Source organism: Pteropus vampyrus, unplaced genomic scaffold, assembly GCF_000151845.1.
Source record: "Pteropus vampyrus isolate Shadow unplaced genomic scaffold, Pvam_2.0 Scaffold12, whole genome shotgun sequence".
Classification (NCBI taxonomy): Eukaryota; Metazoa; Chordata; class Mammalia; order Chiroptera; family Pteropodidae; genus Pteropus; species Pteropus vampyrus.
In genome coordinates this window covers 16,303,113-16,321,560 of record NW_011888793.1, presented here as the reverse complement: position 1 = coordinate 16,321,560, position 18,448 = coordinate 16,303,113, and the positions used below count along the sequence as shown (strand labels likewise).

Genomic DNA, 18,448 nt, shown 5'->3' with positions numbered 1-18,448 from the left:
TCTCTCTCTCCCATGACCTCATCTCAGTTTCTTTCATTTCTGCTCAACTTTTAGATGTTAGTGTTTTCTAGATTCTACCATCAGTCCTCTCTTCTTACTTTAACATCTATCTTTGTATATTCTCACTTATTCACCATGTCATCTATCACTTAAGCGTAATAATTTCCAACTCTTTAATTTCATCCTAGTTCTACCTCCCAAGGTCTAGTTTTGTTTGTTTGTTTGTTTATTTGTTCATTTTTTCAATTTATGTCTTGGACATTTTCATCAATATCTGACACATATAGTTTAAAATTATTTTGTTTAAAACAGTCTCATTATATTTCTCTCCTATAAACTGCTCCCTAAATCAGTTAAAAATACTATTATCTCTGTCACCTGAGTCAGAAAACTAGTCTTCACAACCTCTTCCTGTTTCCATACTTAATACAAACATCAATTTAACTTCAAGTATCTCTCAAATTTATTTTTTGTCGAATTTCACTATCATCATATGAACTCAGCTCTCTATCACTATGCAATGATGAATGATAATGAGGGTGAATCTGAAATAGAGCAGAAAGGCATCTATCTTTCTGTAAAGAAGATATAGTCATATAATTATTTATATTTATATTTATTGAGCATATATTCTTTATTGGGTTGTTGTGAAGATTAAATAAATATGTTTAACACTGTAACTGTCCCTAGCATACTGCATAAACTTAATAAATGTTTCCTCTATCACCACCACCACCACCATAGTAATTATTATTTCACACTTAGACTCTTTGAGTCCTCATCTAGTTAACCCCAACCAAAGTCACTGCAACACAGAACTAGAGAAAATGAGGAGGAACAAATTCCCTAGTTTTGATAGGCAATGCATTGCTCCCAGTCTCCTAGAATAGAGACTCAATATCAATTATGATTCTTCTAGAAAAAGGTCTCTTTCAATTTTAAGACATTTTTATTTGCCAATATTTTTTTTTAGTTGAGGCTTCTTGTTTTATTTTGTTTTGCATTTACCATGTTAAGTGACTGCTATTTTATGCTCAACTAATTTTCATGTTAGAAAAAATGTAAATTTCATTTTATGTTCATTTTTTCTGAACATATTAAACATACTTGAAAATATACTGTGTGTTAGCTGTGGTTCTAGCCATAAACAAGTCAGCTATTGTCTTTCATCACAGTGAGTATTTTATTGTAAGAAAATAGGCAATAGACAAATATACAAAAAAGAAAAAAAAAGAAAATGATTCATGGTGAAATATTAAAAGAACTAAAGTCAGGCATTAAGATACAGACTGGCTGCTTTAGTTTTACAGGCTAGAGAAGGTATCATTGAGATGATATTTGATCTGATAACTGAATGAGAAGAAGGAATGAACCATAGGAAATTCACAGAAATTAGAAATACTTAGCGGTCTTAATAGGGAATCATCTTGGTGTTTTTGTTGGAGGAAAAGAGAAGGCCAAGATAGTTGTGAGATTCAAATGAGCTTAGTAAATTTATGCCTTGAATTAGTACTCAATGAACACTAGTTCTTTCTCCTTTTTATTTATGTGATTATGAAGATAAATTATTTACTAACTAATCAATGTAGGTAAATGTGAATTTCATGTGAAGATGACCTTGCCAGAACTTTCTATTAACTAAATACCAATGTTGTTGTGGAATTTAGTAATTATTAATTCCTAGAAATATAAGCAATATTATAAGCTTTCTAAACTAGAAAGAAAGATGATACCTAAAGGAAATCTATAGAGGTCAAATGATAAACTGAAAAAAATATATAAAATATGAGCCTAAAACTTATGAGAACTCAAACTCAAGAATGAAAACATTACTATTTTCTTACTAAACTCCACCACAATTCCTACTTATCTTTGTCAAAAATAAAGTCTTAAGGTAACATCATTACCTCACTGCACCTAAAATTTATAAAGTCTCTAAATATGTTTATAAGGCAACATGAATATTATCAGTACCACTATGTTTTTCTTTATTCTTACTCTCTGTCCCTGCCTTGCCTACTTCTCTTCCTTAACTAAATCTGCCACAGTGACTACTGAACCCTTCAGTAATCAAAACGAACATAAAACACCTATACAAAATTCAGTAGAAACTTCAGGAGACACACCTGAGCAATAACACCATAGTTTATAAAACGTATTTAGCAGTATAATATTCAAAATGATCTATTTTATATTCTGAAATTTTAATAGCATGACTATTTCAATTATGTAAATAACAAATTTCATTGTCTATATTTCTTAATTATTCATTTGTTTTCTTTTCCTTTCTTCTTTATTTTCAGATTTATTATATTTTTAATTTAAATCTTTTTCAGTATAATTTTTTTTCCTGACAAATGTCTGATAGGTTGGTGCAGTAGCTTAAGAAGCTCAAAAGTAAATTGTCCATGTCAAGATTCTGAGATAAGTTAAATAATACTATTTTCTTTAAATCTATACCCTTTTTTACTTTATTTCTCAGTGTTGCCTAATAAAAACCCTCTCTTCTAGTTATGTTTGTTTCCTGTTGATCTACAGAAGGTATTCTGATTTTTAACATCACTTTTAATGGAGAAATCTTTTAATCTCATATAATGATGCATTTTTACATTATTTGAACACCACAAATCTTAAAATCAATTTCTTACTTTCTTTTGGCTATTAGGAAACTTGAAAGCAAATCGTGATTTGTTTGGTAGCTGTTTAGAATGTTCTGGAATGTATTTTCTATACAAATTTTAACTGTTACATTATTTTAACTTCATTTTCTATTATGCTTAGTAATTTGTAGCCTATTTCAAAGTATAAATTCTTAGAAAATTCTTTATGTTTTCAATAAGGTAGGAGAATAAAGCAAGTATATACTTGAATGGATTCAATTTCTTTGCCTTCTCCTTGTTTCTGTTGTTCATTTTGCCAGAAAATGCTTTCTTCTCTCCGGGCACTTATTTTACATTACTGAACCTACCAGAATCAGTTTACATCATGTCCCCTCTATGAAACTTTCTATAAAGTTCTAGGTTTCTCTATAAATTCTTAGATATTTGTCTGTGTTTATAACAATAGCCAAAAACAATATAACAGCATAATCAAGAATTGGAAGAGTAGAAGCAACTTCCTCCTTCTGTAGCAAAGTATATTTTTCCTTCTCTGAAACCTGCCACCAAGTAATACGTATGTAACGAAGAATTTTCAAGATTTATCAGTACTTTTAAAGAAAGAGGTGACTTGTCTATGAATGCATTAAAAGTCCGTAAACAAAAAGGAAAATAATCCTCTCTGTTCTTCATGTCATTTCCAAAGGAACTAATTTTTTTAAATGTATTTATTTAAAATAGTTTCAAGTATACAATACATTGGTTAGACATCTATATAGTTCATGAAATGATCCCCCCAATTGCTCCCTCTCTCCACCTAGCCATCATATTAATGCTAACTCCATTCCCTCTGCCGTGCTCCCCGTGCTCCCCATCCCCGTGACCATCTATCAACTACTAATTTGTACTTCTTTAACCCTTCACCCCATTCTCCCAGCTCCCCAACCCCCCTCTCCTCTGTCCATCACCAAATTGTCCACTATATTTGTGAGTCTGTTTTTGATTAGTTTGTTCTTTCTGCGAAGGAACTAACTTTTGAGAAAAGAAAAGGATCATAGAGATGGAAAGATTTCAAGAGTTTAATCGGTTCTCAAAATGAATCATTCACCAAGGTCTGAAGTCACACAGCAAATTTACTGTGTTGTTTAACAGATGTACATATACAACTTTTGCTGTTTATATGAACTACATTAAATTCAGTAACTGACTTTTCAAAACATTTTTCTTTGGGGTTTTGTTTGTTTGTTTTTAGTAGATAGGAATTTGTACCTATCCCCTAAGTCGCACTCAATTTTTTAATACACAGTGCACAATGTGCATTACTATGATCAAGGATTTAAAAAAGACAGACAGATTGCATTACAATATAAGTTATAAAGGCATTTATGAATGTACCTTCTGAAGGGTTCAACTGTGGAGATGGTTAAATATCTATCAACAGAGCAACAAAATAGCCCTGTCAAATAAAACTATTTACACATACTTTTCCTGATGAGAAGATTAGAAGTTTAAGGAATCAACTAAAGCTCAATGCCCTTTTGTTTTCATCCTAATTACATTATCTTTGCAATCTTCTCAGTCACTTGTTTTTCCTTCACTTAGGTATCAAGTGGAATACCTTCCAATGATAAGTCAAGTACATGCTTGGTTAATAATCCTACCCCAAAAAACTGTGAGAAGGTCGGCTTACTGTCTTACTCAGTTAGCTAAATTTGTTTAAACTCTTTCCAAAATCTAGAGAATAGGCATAAAATGTAATAATTATATAGTGTTTATACATGTATAATCATTAACTTGTTACTGCATCCTTTATTTCTATACCTTAAGAAAAAAGAAAGCAGATTCAAAGGCAAATCCAACCTTTTAAATATATGAAAAAAATTCATTGCATTATTAATAATAATGTTTAAACAATCAAGTCATCCTGTAGGTATGCATCGCCTTTTCTTCAAGAAGATTTTATAGTGACTTTAATTGAAACTTAAAATGTTTCCCTTTAAAACAAATTCAGTGCCATAAAATATAATTTAAATCAAAGGAAATTAAACTGTGCTTCCAGACCATTTTAAAGTATAAAAACAAACTCTAAATTTCAAAGCGTTTGAGAACTGACTTTTCCCCCAGCAGCAGGTTTTAACTGAGGACCATTTCTAACCACCTTTATCTCATGTCCCAATCAAGTACATTGCTTGCTATTTTATTTCTAATAAGGTAAGGACAAGAAAAAAAGGCCTCCTTAGCTCATTTATGTTGCTTTCATTTTGTATTTCTTATATATCACGTCAGAGTTTATCTCCTAATCTCATTTGCCAGCTCCAAGGATTTTCTGTTTTATATCTGAGAACAGTCCCCAGGCCATCTTCATGTTCACCTTTGCCTAACCCATTAGGTAAGACTCACCTGGGATTTCATGCCATTCTTGACATTCTCTGAAATTTTACTTACTCCAAATGTGCTCTATTTTGCCTTTAGATAATAAGACCTCTCTCCAGCAGAGCTTCTGGAAGTTTCAACCAAAAAACCCTGTTACCTCAATATCTAAATTTCAACTCCAAAATGTCTCAGGTCTTCATGTGTTCCAAATAATCTCTAAGAGCTAGTGAAAGTCTTCCTCCTGGAACAAGAACTCCTTGCATATCTCTCTCTCACGCTCTCTCTCTCTGTCCTTTCACTTCTCTTAATTGAAAAAAAAAACGTTGAAATTCTCTAGGCTGGGAAGGAAGAGTCACAAACTAGTTAGTCCTCTTTAGAGTTTTAGAAAAATTTCAAGGCACTCACAGGCATGGTTTACCACGATGAATACAGAGATATTTTTTCCACCGCAGAAAATAAACATGAACACCAAACCAGTATAACAGGTTGGGGTATGCAGTACTGCTGCCCTGAGGCTGCAACTTAGAAGCAAAGACACTAAGGCACCTTCCTGCCTAGATTTTTTTTTTTTTTCTTTTACTAGCCAAATACAAAAAGAACAATTTCTTAAAAATAGCTGTATCATGAGAAACATTTCAGCCGACTTCTCTTGTTTGTAATGAGAGTTAAGTAAATGTCTTAAAAGTCAATGAAACTGTGATAGAGTCAAGAGAAAACCCAAACCTGAACGGACCAGGTTTCAACAACCTCACCAAATACTGAACAATCCTTTCCAGGCCATAACTATAGAAACTAAAAGATGTCAATATGAAAAGCATTTATAAGCCTGATTTCCCCTTTTGGAATAGAAAAGTAAATGCCTACAGAAAATAATGCGCCAAATTCCTCTATAAAATTACAGGCTCTGGGCAGTTAAGGTGCAAACCTGGCAACTCTTCTAAGAAATCAAACACAATTTTATTACCTTCATAGAATCTCTGTTTGCTACTGTACAAAGTAGAAACATTGGACGTGAGCCCCTCTAAGCTCCCTTCTACCTTGAAAATGTTAATATTCTACAGATTTTTATCTCCCTAACTACGATAGTCAAATCCTCCTTCAGTGGGTTGATGAAGAGTCCTCTCCTCTCTGCTGACTACTGTCTAAAGCTGACCTTACATCCTGCAGAGTCTAGCCAACTCTCTATATTTAGAAACATTTTCCCCTGGACTCTAGTCTTTTGTAGGCTTTAGGGTAGGGGTCTCCTAGATCTCGAGGGCTAAGAGGAACTGAAGTAGGAAGGAGGGCTATAATTGGAAGTGCTCAGGCACATCCAAGGAGCTGATAGCAGGCAGCCCGAGTGACGAGGGTGTGTTGAGCAGCACAGGGGAGACTCCCACTCAAAGAAATCTCTCATAAGGTTGTTCCCTCATTGAACTCAGAGATACCTTTTATTCAAATAATTCCAAGCATGACATCATATATTATATCCTTTAAAAAGAGGCAGGAGGCCGCGGACATGCTTTGATCAAGAAAGAGGAGAAAAAAATGGAAAAAGCTCATGGGGACTGAGTTCTGAGGTAGGAGGATTTAGTGGATGAGGAACAAAGCTGGATAATGATAGATTCTTTCTTTTCTTCTTTTTCTTTCTTTCTTTTTTACAATTCTGACTATGGTCAGCCCTGTAAGTTAATAGGAATCCTGGGAGAAGTAGAAAATACATGCCCTTCCTGACAGACAATAGGTAAGGGGTCCTCACATGCCCAAGCGTAGCCTCTGGGGAAAATTCAGCCTAAGGCATTTTCTGGGTAGATGCCTGTTAGGAAAGAAGTTGTTACCATCTTGTCATCCCAGCTAAGATCTTTAAATACTGTCACAGATTGACCAAGTGCCACTCTGGTATAAGTGAGTTTGCAGATATTATGCAAAGAAATGATGCTTTCTTTCCTTAGCAAACAATGCTCAAAAAGCACTCTCCCTTCTCCTCTTGTCATATTACATATGCATTTTATTTATAGCTTGAAAAATTAGAAAGAAAATTCTAGCATTCTATCCAACCCTAGATAATTCTATTTTGTGAATCCTGAGAATGTTATAAACCTTCATGTATAAAATCTTTACATAATTCTCTGTGGGGTTACTTTTCATTGAGACTAAAAGGGAGAGATTGGTTTTTATATTTGAAGAGATAATTGATATCTGTTAACGCAGTAAGCTGAAGATAACCTTGGAACGAGCACACTTTCATTTGTGAAAAAATAGGTTCCCAATACTACTGGAAATACTAAATGTTGATAGCTATGGTATGAGCTCCACCGACCAGGAACACCTAACTAGCTTCTAGGTTATATAAATGAGTCAGATACCTGCAGGAAATAGCACTAAAATAAATAATCTTTGACAATGTCTTTGACTAGCCCTCCAAGCTGTGACTAGAGATGGTCCAATGAACCTAGACAATCTGGATACACGGCCTTAGAAAATCATTATTCAAAGTACATGATGGAGTTCTAATTATAATCTACTGTCATTTATTATCTTCATACCAAAACTCTAAATCATCCATATGTTTACTGTACAAAACATAGTATTTGAATATAGTCATTTTGGTTAGTGAACAGTCATTTAAAGTAGAGCTGATAATAACTAGTATCATTTCAGAGAACCTCAGAATCAAAAATTAAACAACATCTCAAAATGCCTATTTATTTACTTTGATAATTTTTAAACTGAAGCTCGGATATAGGACAGGGTATTGCACAGAAAACAGAATAATGTTAGTTCATTCCATAAATAAATATTGTAGGATATATCTTGATATCTTTCATAAAATATTAAACACACTTAACAAAATCGCTTACCTTCACACATACAAATAAAGGTGCAAATTATCCTCATAGTGCTTTCCTTTATAATTTAAGAAAATCCAGAAATATTTTAAAACCAACTTAAGTACCATCATTTCTCATTAACTCTCACCTGATTAACTAGTTTGTTTACTTAATAATCTTAAGGCAAATACAACTGGAATGGGAGCATTTTAATACCCCAAGAAGACATATCTGAATTCTTTGTGGACCTACAAGAATACATTTCAACTCAGATAAGATCAGAGAAGAAAAAATTCCTTATTGAAAAGTTTTCAGAGAGTGCACAAAATAAAACACCTTGGGACAGAACTGCTCTCACGAGCATTTCCCAATGACAGAAGGTTTACGGATCTAGGCACATAATTTTCTAACTCAAACCATGGCATTCAAATTATTTACTATAGCTTTTGCTTTAAATTTGGGCATTTTTCTGATTTATACTGTTTATTAATTCTTAAAATAATTGTGTATATATATACCAATCATCCTTTTACAGTGAAACATATTACCAGAAACACAGCATACATAAAAGTGTCAGAGAAAAAGAAAAACGAAAAATAAAACGGAAAATCTATACAAATGCTAGAGCTCTAAAATAAGAAGTAAATATTATCCATGATCCTGACACAAAGAGGGTTGATAAGGGGAAAGAGGAGAGGCTAGAGGAAAGGAGAAAGGCCTAGTTACTTCTCAATTTATTTCAATCCCTTGAATGTAGACACAAGTGATACGCCCACACAGTCTAAGATACACTGTGTAAGGAAGGGGTTGCCATACAGTCACATATATTTTATACAAAATTATTATTATATGAACAACTAACTATCTAATAACCTAAATACTTCTAGTATGCTTTCTCAACAAAAGATATTACTAAGACAATGAACGTATATGTTATAATCACATACATAATAGCATTTGTCTATAAAACACATAAAATTAAAATATTTCATAGAATTATGCTAAATGAGCCTTTTATCTTGTTGTTTTTCTTTAATGGAATGCAATAAATGACTTCTTTTATTAATCTTTAAATTAAAAATGCTTCATGATAGCATTTTATGCAGTATTTCAAAAACATTTTTAGAAAACATCAAGAAATAGAAATAAGATTCCTAGATTCTTAAACAGATTAACTTGAGAAAGGATTAAAGAAATAAAGAAAGAACACAGGCATTCTGGAAAAGAATTCAACTCTATAAATTAGATGCTATACTTTTATGACCAGGCATGTCCATGATCACGTTATTGTTATTCTTTCATGAGTTATATTTCATAGATGTAGTTTTATATGTACTTAATGGAAAACTGGGTGGTTTGAGAATTTTCTTGCTGAGAGCCTCACAAGAAAAGAATTAAAAAAATAAAAATGACATTATATGTAGATTTTTTTTTAAAAATCTTCATCAAAATGTTACCTGTAGAGGTGGTAATTTGTAAGAGAGTAGTAGACTACTAAAAATTATGGCAACAAATAAGCACTAGACACATTTTCTATTTTTTTGAAGAAAGAACTTTTCTCATTCAAAAAAGTGGAAAGTGTGAGCTCATTGTATTCCTTTCTATCAGTAAGCCTAACCGTAGAAGCCCAGTCAAGCCAATGTCAACAAAGCCAATCCGTTCAAAGGACAAAGGTATCTGATTAAGTAAGACATGTAACATAAACTGCTCTCCCCAACTGATATCTTTTGAGATCCTGTTTTCTACATTTATAAAAGTTATATATATTAATTACAAGGACACTTAGTTAGTAAATCCCACGGACAGCAAAACTTGATTACAAATAGAAATTGCATAGGCAGAGACAAAAATCCATATTCGGTCAATGTTGAAAAAGGTCTAAAATGAAAATTGCACCAGAGGGTTGGTTGCACCATTTCTCCACCACCACACTGGGGACAAAGGATAAGGCTCTCCCAAGCTCCACAAAATCTGTGGTCAGGTTGCTGAGCACAACGGAGACAGCCTGCTTCTTCTGAAACGATTCCTACCTTTTCTCCCCACCCTCAAAAGCACACCTTGAAACTCAGCGGGGCGGAGGGGAGGGGCACACCACACACACACACACACACACACGCACGCACGCACACACACGCGCACACACACGCGCACATGCACGCACTTTGTAATCGACACTGCTTAAATTTCTGATTGCAGACATTTCCAAGGCTGTTGGCACTTACCTTGCAAGGATGTGTTAGGTAAACTTGCTTCATTCTCTCCCATTTTATAATTTCTTTTTAAAGGGGGCCAAGCGGCTTCAAGTTGTTTCAGTTACCTGCCAGCTTTGTGACCTTCTGACTTTCTACTGTAGTATTGTAACAGTATACTACCTGCTTTCTTCTGTGAATAATTACCATCCTGCTTCCTGAGTTACCTGGGCTTGCAGGACCTGTTTTACTATGAAGTGAGATCACATCTTTTGATCCAGTGTACTGCTATTAATGTGTGTTTCACAAAACGTGGCTTTGTTTCAGTTTTGATGTTAACTTTTAATTCCTTACTTTCACTTTAGTCCAGAAATAGATGTACCTTTTTCCCCCTGAGTGTTGATACTATCAACATGCCATGGTGCAGAGTTACAGTTTTGTTTGTTAGTGTTGCTGGTCTGCTTCCCTTATAGAAATAAAATAAAATTTAAAGTGAATTTTGCAATGTCCATTTGAAAAAATACAGGGAGATAAGGAACAGCATGAGAATCAGTTTTTTGCAGTGGTGGAAAGGCAGGTTCTGGAGTACCTCCAATACTAGCTGTGTAACTATAAGCAAGGAATGTAACTTCTTTAAGACTCAGCTTCCTCAACCATAACATGGGATTAATTTTAGCAATTTTAGAAAAATTTTATGAAAATTGAAAGCAATGTATGACTGTGCAAAACTTGTGAATGGCAGCTAACAGACACACAACAAGCAAAATTTTCTCCTCCTCTTCCTTGCCCCAACTTCTTCCTTTTCCTCTTTCATCTTCTTCCTTGTCTCCCTCCTATTCTCCTTCTCTTCCTGACCAATAGAAAAGATGCCAAACTAACACACTGATGTCACTATGTCCTGACATCGACTGTGTTATTTATTAACTGAGAGACCTTAAATAAATGATTCAATGCAATCTTGGAGTGCCTCAAGGTCTTCATTTGTAAAAGAAGAACACCAATATTTGTGATGCCTTTTTGATAGGAACATGGTGAGTATTACATAAACTTTTGTGCCTTAGAGAAAAATAGACTCTAGCAAAGATGAGTGACAAATTGGAGATTTATCTTTATAAATCGTTAAGTAAGAGAGGAAGTAGATCACAAAAACGAGTAAATTTATTTAAGTTCTGCCTCCCATGAGATATCAAAAATAAAAAACAATCTCTACTTTCTTCTTCTAGAATTCTTTAACTTTTAGCTTTGAACACACTAGTTTTAAAAAATCCAAGTTTCAAATGTCTCTTCTTTTAATAGTTCTTTAATTTTCAATTTTAAAAGAATCTGTAGATCATATTTGCTAGATTATTAAAAATAACCTGATTACATAAGCTAGGTAAACAAAAGAAACGGCAAATTGGAATAGTTTTTCTCAAAAGTATTAGAAATAAAAACAAACACTACACTAAAAAATCATCACAATTAATTTAAAGTTCTTTCATTACCTGTCTGGGTCTCAATTTCCTCATCTGTAGAATGAGGGAGTTGGACCATTTAATATCTAAGGCCCATTTCATGATTATAATGCCACAAACCTCTGATTTAAAATCTAGGTTGTGGTTTATTTCAGAATAGAGTACTCTTTTGCTAGTACAATAGCATAATGTATCATATATACCATGCTACGTACTTTACCAAAAGTAACCTGACATTGAATGTTTGCTAATAAAACACTATACTCATCACACTCTGACTTCATCATAAGCAGAGAAATACACATATCAATCCTCACTTATTATGAAAAACTTGGAAATGTATTTACATATCTGCCCTAGGCACCTAAAATTAGTTAATAATAGGTATAAAGCACCTATTATCTACTAGCAAAATTATGGCATTTGGAAATCATTATAAAAGTAGAGTAGAGAAGTCCTATTTCTGAGCCAAAGAAAAATGTAAAAATATAAACACCAGGAATCTCAAAAGTTGTTGTACCTGTACAGAAAGTAATATAAATATAAATATAAATTCAATTATATTGAAACAGTTTCAATACTAATAAAGTGCCATGGATATAAGATACATTTTCCCACCTCTCTCTCTATCTCTCTCCCTCCCCCTTTTCTTCTCCTCCCTACTCTTGGCCTCGAATGCCTAGGAAAGCTGTTCCTTCACCATCTGCCCTTTGCCTAATTCACATGAAGGAATTCTTGAACCCAGTCTTGGTTGATATCTCTTCTATGTACTTTCCAGATGCCCCTTAACAACTCAGAACTTTTCCTTTCATCATGGCTCTTATCACATTGTATTGTATGTACTGCTTAATTATGTGTCCTTGCAAGCTGTTGTCAGAGACCTTTTCTGTGTACATCACTATATCTCTAGCACTTAGCACAGTTACTACCACATACTATGCCTTCAACGAATTTTGTAAAGATGAATAAAATTACTATCATCAGAAAGGATGACTTAAAGGATTTAAGGTCAGAAAAGGGGACATGGATTAGGAAAGATGATATAAGATACTAAAAAAAAAATGACAAATTAAAGTTTAAAAGTAAAAAGAGAAGGGGGCGGGTAGGTAGGTTTATCTGCAAGAGCAGCTAATTAAGAGCTAGCAGGATAAAAGACATGAGGACACTTAAGAGAATCTCAAAAAAAAAAAAAAAACCCAAAGAAGTAAAAAAAAAAAAAAAAAAAAAAAAAGCATTCGTTTAAAATACATTGTTAAAGAGAAAACTGTAGGTCTACAATGGAGTCACTTGTGCTAAAGTCCACAATACCAAAACTAGATTTAATACCTGACCTAATCGTTGTTTCTACTTCTCGCAGAAACAAAATCTTAATCAACCAGTCTCAAATTATCTGTTCAACACCAGTGAAGTAATCTGCTGGGTAGGCCATCTCCATCCCCATAGTAGAAAGAAGAAGCAATCTGCATGATAAAAAGTCTCATTCCCTCCCACACCCAAAAAAAGATGTCCTGATCTAAAAATAATTCTTTCTTTTCTTTTGATAATAGCTCCCTTGCCCACCCTTCTTCCTACAAAAACCCTTTATTTTGTACAACCCTGGGAGCACTAGTTGCTAGAAGAGATTCCACCCCATTCATGAATCACTTACTAAAGCCAGTTAGATCTTCAAATTTACTCACTGAATTTTGTTTTTTAACAACACACACACACACACACACACACACACACACACACACACACAAATGACATGGGTGTCATTAGGTAGAATAGCTTTACTGAATGATGAAATTAAAACTATCATAATTATTAAAATTATCAAGGTTTTCTGAATTTTGGAAAGATTTTCTGAATTTTGGAAAGAAAGTCTATGAGAGTGAATGTGTCTTTAATGCATTCAAAGAATTTACCATAAGTTACTGAGCACATTTTTTAAAAATTTAGATGACCAACATTCTATTTCTAAAGCAAACACCAGGAGGAGAGTGAGCAAAGGAGGATGTTATAAATGCTGTCCTTTATCACTCAATTGGAGAGCTCTACCTAAAACTACACGGGAGGAAGAAACCAATGTTGCAGTTTAAACTGATGGGTAGGTATTGAAGTGTTTAGTTCTGATTTACATGGGAAGAAGATACAAGTGGAAAGTTGAAAACATATATATAAAGTTTTTTTTTTTAAGGTGGATGTTAACATTGTATGTTATGGAGCGTGGGACTCTGAGTTTGTAAAATGTCGCAATGTATCTAACAATGACATAAACCTGGTACTTATTTTCTCAATGAAAAGTATAACACAAGTAGAACAAACAATTTGGTTAAAACCATAGCTATCCATGGAGAGAAAAGGCTAGAGAGAAAAGGATTATAATTCTCAAGCTATAATCCTGCAAGCTATTACATGAAAGAAATTCCATGCTCAGCAACCAGAATGGATCTTTGAGGTGACAGTTCCAAGAATTGGGTGGATGCGCTTGAAAGGTACCAGAATATGCTACCCTAAAATATGCCTTTGGGCGTGTGGATTATTTTGAGCTTCAGGCAATTGAGCAGACTCACAGAAATCTTTATCTGACCTACCTGCCTGAAAATAGAGTATAAGTGTCCTCTTTTGTAAAGGAAATTTACATTTATAAAGGAATTTTAGATTTGTAGAAGTGCCTCCTAACCAGGAAGAGAACTACTCCTGGAGAAACTCATCACCTGAGAAACTCACCTTCATGTAAGCTATAGCCAAGAATTCCTAGGGTAGAATTTTCTGATCCTCATAGCTACTGAGTACTTTTGAGTATTATTAGAAACAAGATAGCTAGGTAAGCTAGGAAAGGATGGGAAACTACTATATGAAAGAATGGGTAGAGGTAAATTAAACAAACTTTTCTCATGATTGGGAATGCTGGCCTAACATATTGTACTTCTTTTCTTCTGGATCTGTGTATTATCATCCACCTAGTTGCCTTGGACAGAAATGTAGGATCTATCCTTGTCTCTATCCTCTCACATTCCCCAAATAATCACTGAGTCCTATTAAAGACATTGAAATCCACCTCCTTAACTTTCCATTTCCTCTAGGTAAGGCAATTATTATCTCTTGCCAAGACAGTAACTCCCTAAATAAATTGTTCCTTTCTTCTAATCCATTCTCTCTATATCTGCCCAAGTGATCTTTCTAAAACATAGTCATGCTATTTCCATGCTCACATGTCTTCATTGTTCCACAGCCTACTCAATAATGTCACTACTTTATCACCACAATTTTCCATTCCTCTGACTCTTAATCTTCCAATAACATCTAGTTCATTTACTCAGGCTTCTCTGGAATCCCCAAGCACACTTGATATCATAAATCTAAATAGTTAAATGCAATATGCACAAAAACATATTGAATTTTCTATATATTCAAATATAAAAGAAAAAAAATTGGTCAAAAAAAATGAAGACCTACTCAATACTTTGTATTAGGCTTAACAGACGGGCAAAAATATCCTTCTGATTCTACTAACTAAACTTTTACTTCTCCATCATTTTTATTAGAAAACTGCATCTAAATCTTAAAATTAATGTTGATGAAGAACAAAGAAAGTATTTGTTTCAGTAGTATAAAACATCCATTAATAAGAGAACAAGATAAGTCATAATGGCAAGAGTATTGTCATGTTAACGTTCTTTTTACTATAGTTTTATTAATAAAGAAGCCAAGAAACTATATTAATTATATGTTAACACACACACACACACACACACACACACACCAGAGTTGCCTAAAAATTACTGATGGTTTATAGATTATCTCACATAATTAAGATATAGAATGACTCATCTAAAAATAACAGACATATGGAGGTACCAAGTTAGTTGTGATACTACTGACAGAGTTCAGGGCAGGCCCTGAACCCTCAAATGTGCCACTTAGGCACAAGGATTATTTGAGTTAAATCCAGTTAAAACTCAGGAAAAGCTCTTCACCTTTGAATTAAACCCAGTTAAAACTCAGAAAAGCTCTTCACCTGCCCCTAAACTGCCTAAACTTATATTGAAAAGGGGGCCTATACCAGGAAGAGAGCTATTACCAGAGAAACTTTTTAACCTAAGAAACTTATCTGCATAACAGGACAACCTTTGTTTCCCAAACATCTCATTAGCCTTTCTGTAAATGGCCTTGTCCCCTTTGTATCCCCAGACCCCTTATCCCCTTTCTTAGCTCAGGACATTATACAGCTTCAGTTACCTGGCTGCCCTTCAGGTCTTTTATTCTTATGAGACTCCCGTAGGTAAGTAATTAAATTTGCTTTTCTCCTGTTAATCTGTCTTACGTCAATTTAATTATTAGGAAGACAAAGAACCTAGAAGGGAAAAAGGGAAAAGTTTTCCTCTCCTACACTACAAAGTATTTGAATTCACTGCTGGGAACAACATTATTCAAGATTGTGGAAGAACTGTGTAACACAACATTAAATACAAGCTTGTAATCATAGTGTATAATAATTTGTGCACTTTTATGAGGATCCCATGAAATCTTGTCTTTAATGTCAGAAAGTTTTAAAGTAATATACTCTTTTTAGCAAACAGCCTCGTCAATTTGAGTGTACACACACACACACACACACACACACACACACACACACACACGACTAATTTACATGTAATAATTCATTGTTCAACAAATTGGCAAAACTCCCTGAGAGAAACCCAAAGGAATATGCAAGCTAACAGTCTGATATTGCACAGCATGAAGAACTTATAAATTTGAAAATTTTAGGACGTGTTAAAAATTCACAATAAAGCTGGAGAAAAATATAGCCAAAACTCTAGAATATCAAGATTTAATAGGAACACCAAGATAACAGAATGATAATAGAATTACATCTTTTTAAAATATAAAAAAAATGCTAAAAGGTATCATTCGCTTGGAGATCAATTCATTTCCTCAAAACACCCTGAAATGACCAATCTTGAAAACAGAAATTTCATCTCCATGACAAAGAATGATCTAAAAACAGCTCTGGTAGTATTTTGCAAATTCAATCCAGTCATTCATGCTTAGGTAAAATATAAAATATTTTCCAGTCTTCAGCCTCTACACTTATAGACTCAAAAAATAAATAAATAAAAGACAAATAAATAATGCCAATGTGCTGCAGGAATTTGGCAAATACTACGCAAACACAACGTTTCACAGCTGTTCAGGGGGTGACAGCTTTCTCTTATGTGAAGCTAAGGTAAAAAAATAAGGCTTCTCACTGTCTTTAGAAACACTCCATTCCTCTCACTTAATTTAAAATATTAATAATTGATAAACATGTCCAAAATAAACACAATAACTATAATGATCACTGATTAAAATTAACACTAGGGGCCTTGGTTTCAATTCATAAAGTATGTCAACTTTTCTCTAATTTTTTTTTATTTTTCTTTCATTTTTTTTTGTCCTCTTTATTTTTTTAATTCCTCTTTCCCTTCTCCCTCCTCTTCCTCTTCCTCTTCCCCTGCTTCTTTCCCTTCCCCTACTTTTTAAAGAAAGAGTCAAAGTATCACATAACAAGCTTTCCTAGAAAAATGATTACAGAACTACTTTGTTCAACATCATAATGGGCCACTATTTTCCTCTGAGAATGCGTTCTTTCTGAAACAGTCTCTTCTGCTTTCACTGCTGACTACCTGCCAGCTAGCATTGTTACAGAAAAAGAAGACAAAGGATTAAAGTCTCCCACCTTCCCCCACAAGCAGCTTGTACTTAAAATAGACTTTCTCGAAAGTGAATGGCTGCTGTCTTTTTTAGACTAACCATATTTACAAAACGAGAAAATAAATAGAGAAGAAATGAAGAGATAAACATCACTGCTCTGGATAGATTTCACAAAATAAGAGACTTAATGGAGAGAAATCTATGCGAGAAAAAAATTCCAGGATGACATTGGAAAATATGGTATCTGATCGCCTTGGGCAATGAGGAGCTCACATATGTGAGAAGTTTTAAGAAGGAATAAACATAAAAATAGAGATAGTCATGTCATTGCTAAAGTTAGCTATAAATCCTTACTTCATCATGTCCTTCACCTCTCTTCTAAAACTTTTAGTCTTTGTATATACTAACATCAATTAAATAATTATTTCCTTCTAATCTTTAAAATATGCAGGGCAAAAAAGGCCCTGTCTTCCAACTCTCAAGGCACACGCTTAGAGCATTTCTTGGATGATATTTTTAGATCTTCCAGATTTATAAGCTTTCAATAAATACTTGATGACTGATTAATTGAAAACATAACATTATATTTTATATTTGTCCTAAAATCTTTAAAGTCAAATTAATAAAGAACATAAAGGAGATTATTCATTCAAAATGTTGCTAGTATTCCTGCTTTCCCCTGAAGTAAGAATATGCAATTCAAGTTATGCCACTTTGCCATAAGGATTGTTTTGAGCTGAAGGCAATTAGCTCTTTGCCTTTCCACTTTCTGTTTGAAAGAAGGACATAAGTTACCATTTGTACTGGTGTCTACTTCTTCCTTACTAGGAAAAGAACTACTCTGGAGACAACTCTTAGCACCTGAAAGGACTCATATCCGCATAGAACAGCATGCTAAGTAACACTTAATTTACAATAAAATCCCTCCCCTTATCGTCCCCTAATTTTCTTCTCTCCCCGCAGAAGTTTTAAACTCCTTTTCCTTTGTACAATCTAAAATGGCATATAAGCTTCAAATTCTAACTTCCTCCTGGAATCACAGTCCTTTGTATATACATAGGTATGTATGTATATATACACACATTCAAATATATTGTTTGAGAGAGCTATTAATTTTAGTTTTCTTAAAATCTAAGAAACTCATTATTTACTTCAGATTGGTGACAAATATAAAATTATAATATTTTAAAATGCACAATAATGTAGTTTGAAGAAATAATCTAAGATTGAATTACCCCTATTAGCACCTAATGAAATAAAAGTTAAATAATGAAAACAAAGATGAAAGTGTAAAATACATAGAGAAACTTGGAAAGCAATTTAAACTATTAAAGAAAACATTC

General features: G+C 33.6%; 1 protein-coding gene across 1 annotated transcript in view; it reads right to left on the bottom strand.

The window, feature by feature from the left end:
* Window positions 1-10,172, bottom strand: part of NAALADL2 (N-acetylated alpha-linked acidic dipeptidase like 2) — a gene marked incomplete at its 3' end in the record, with an annotated part of 657,209 nt that extends 647,037 nt beyond the window's left edge. Inside the window, exon 1 of the mRNA XM_011380947.1 lies at window positions 10,003-10,172. Within this exon, the coding sequence (XP_011379249.1) occupies window positions 10,003-10,045 (43 nt within the window). The remainder of the gene's footprint in view (window positions 1-10,002) is intronic.
* Between the last annotated feature and the right edge of the window lie 8,276 nt (window positions 10,173-18,448).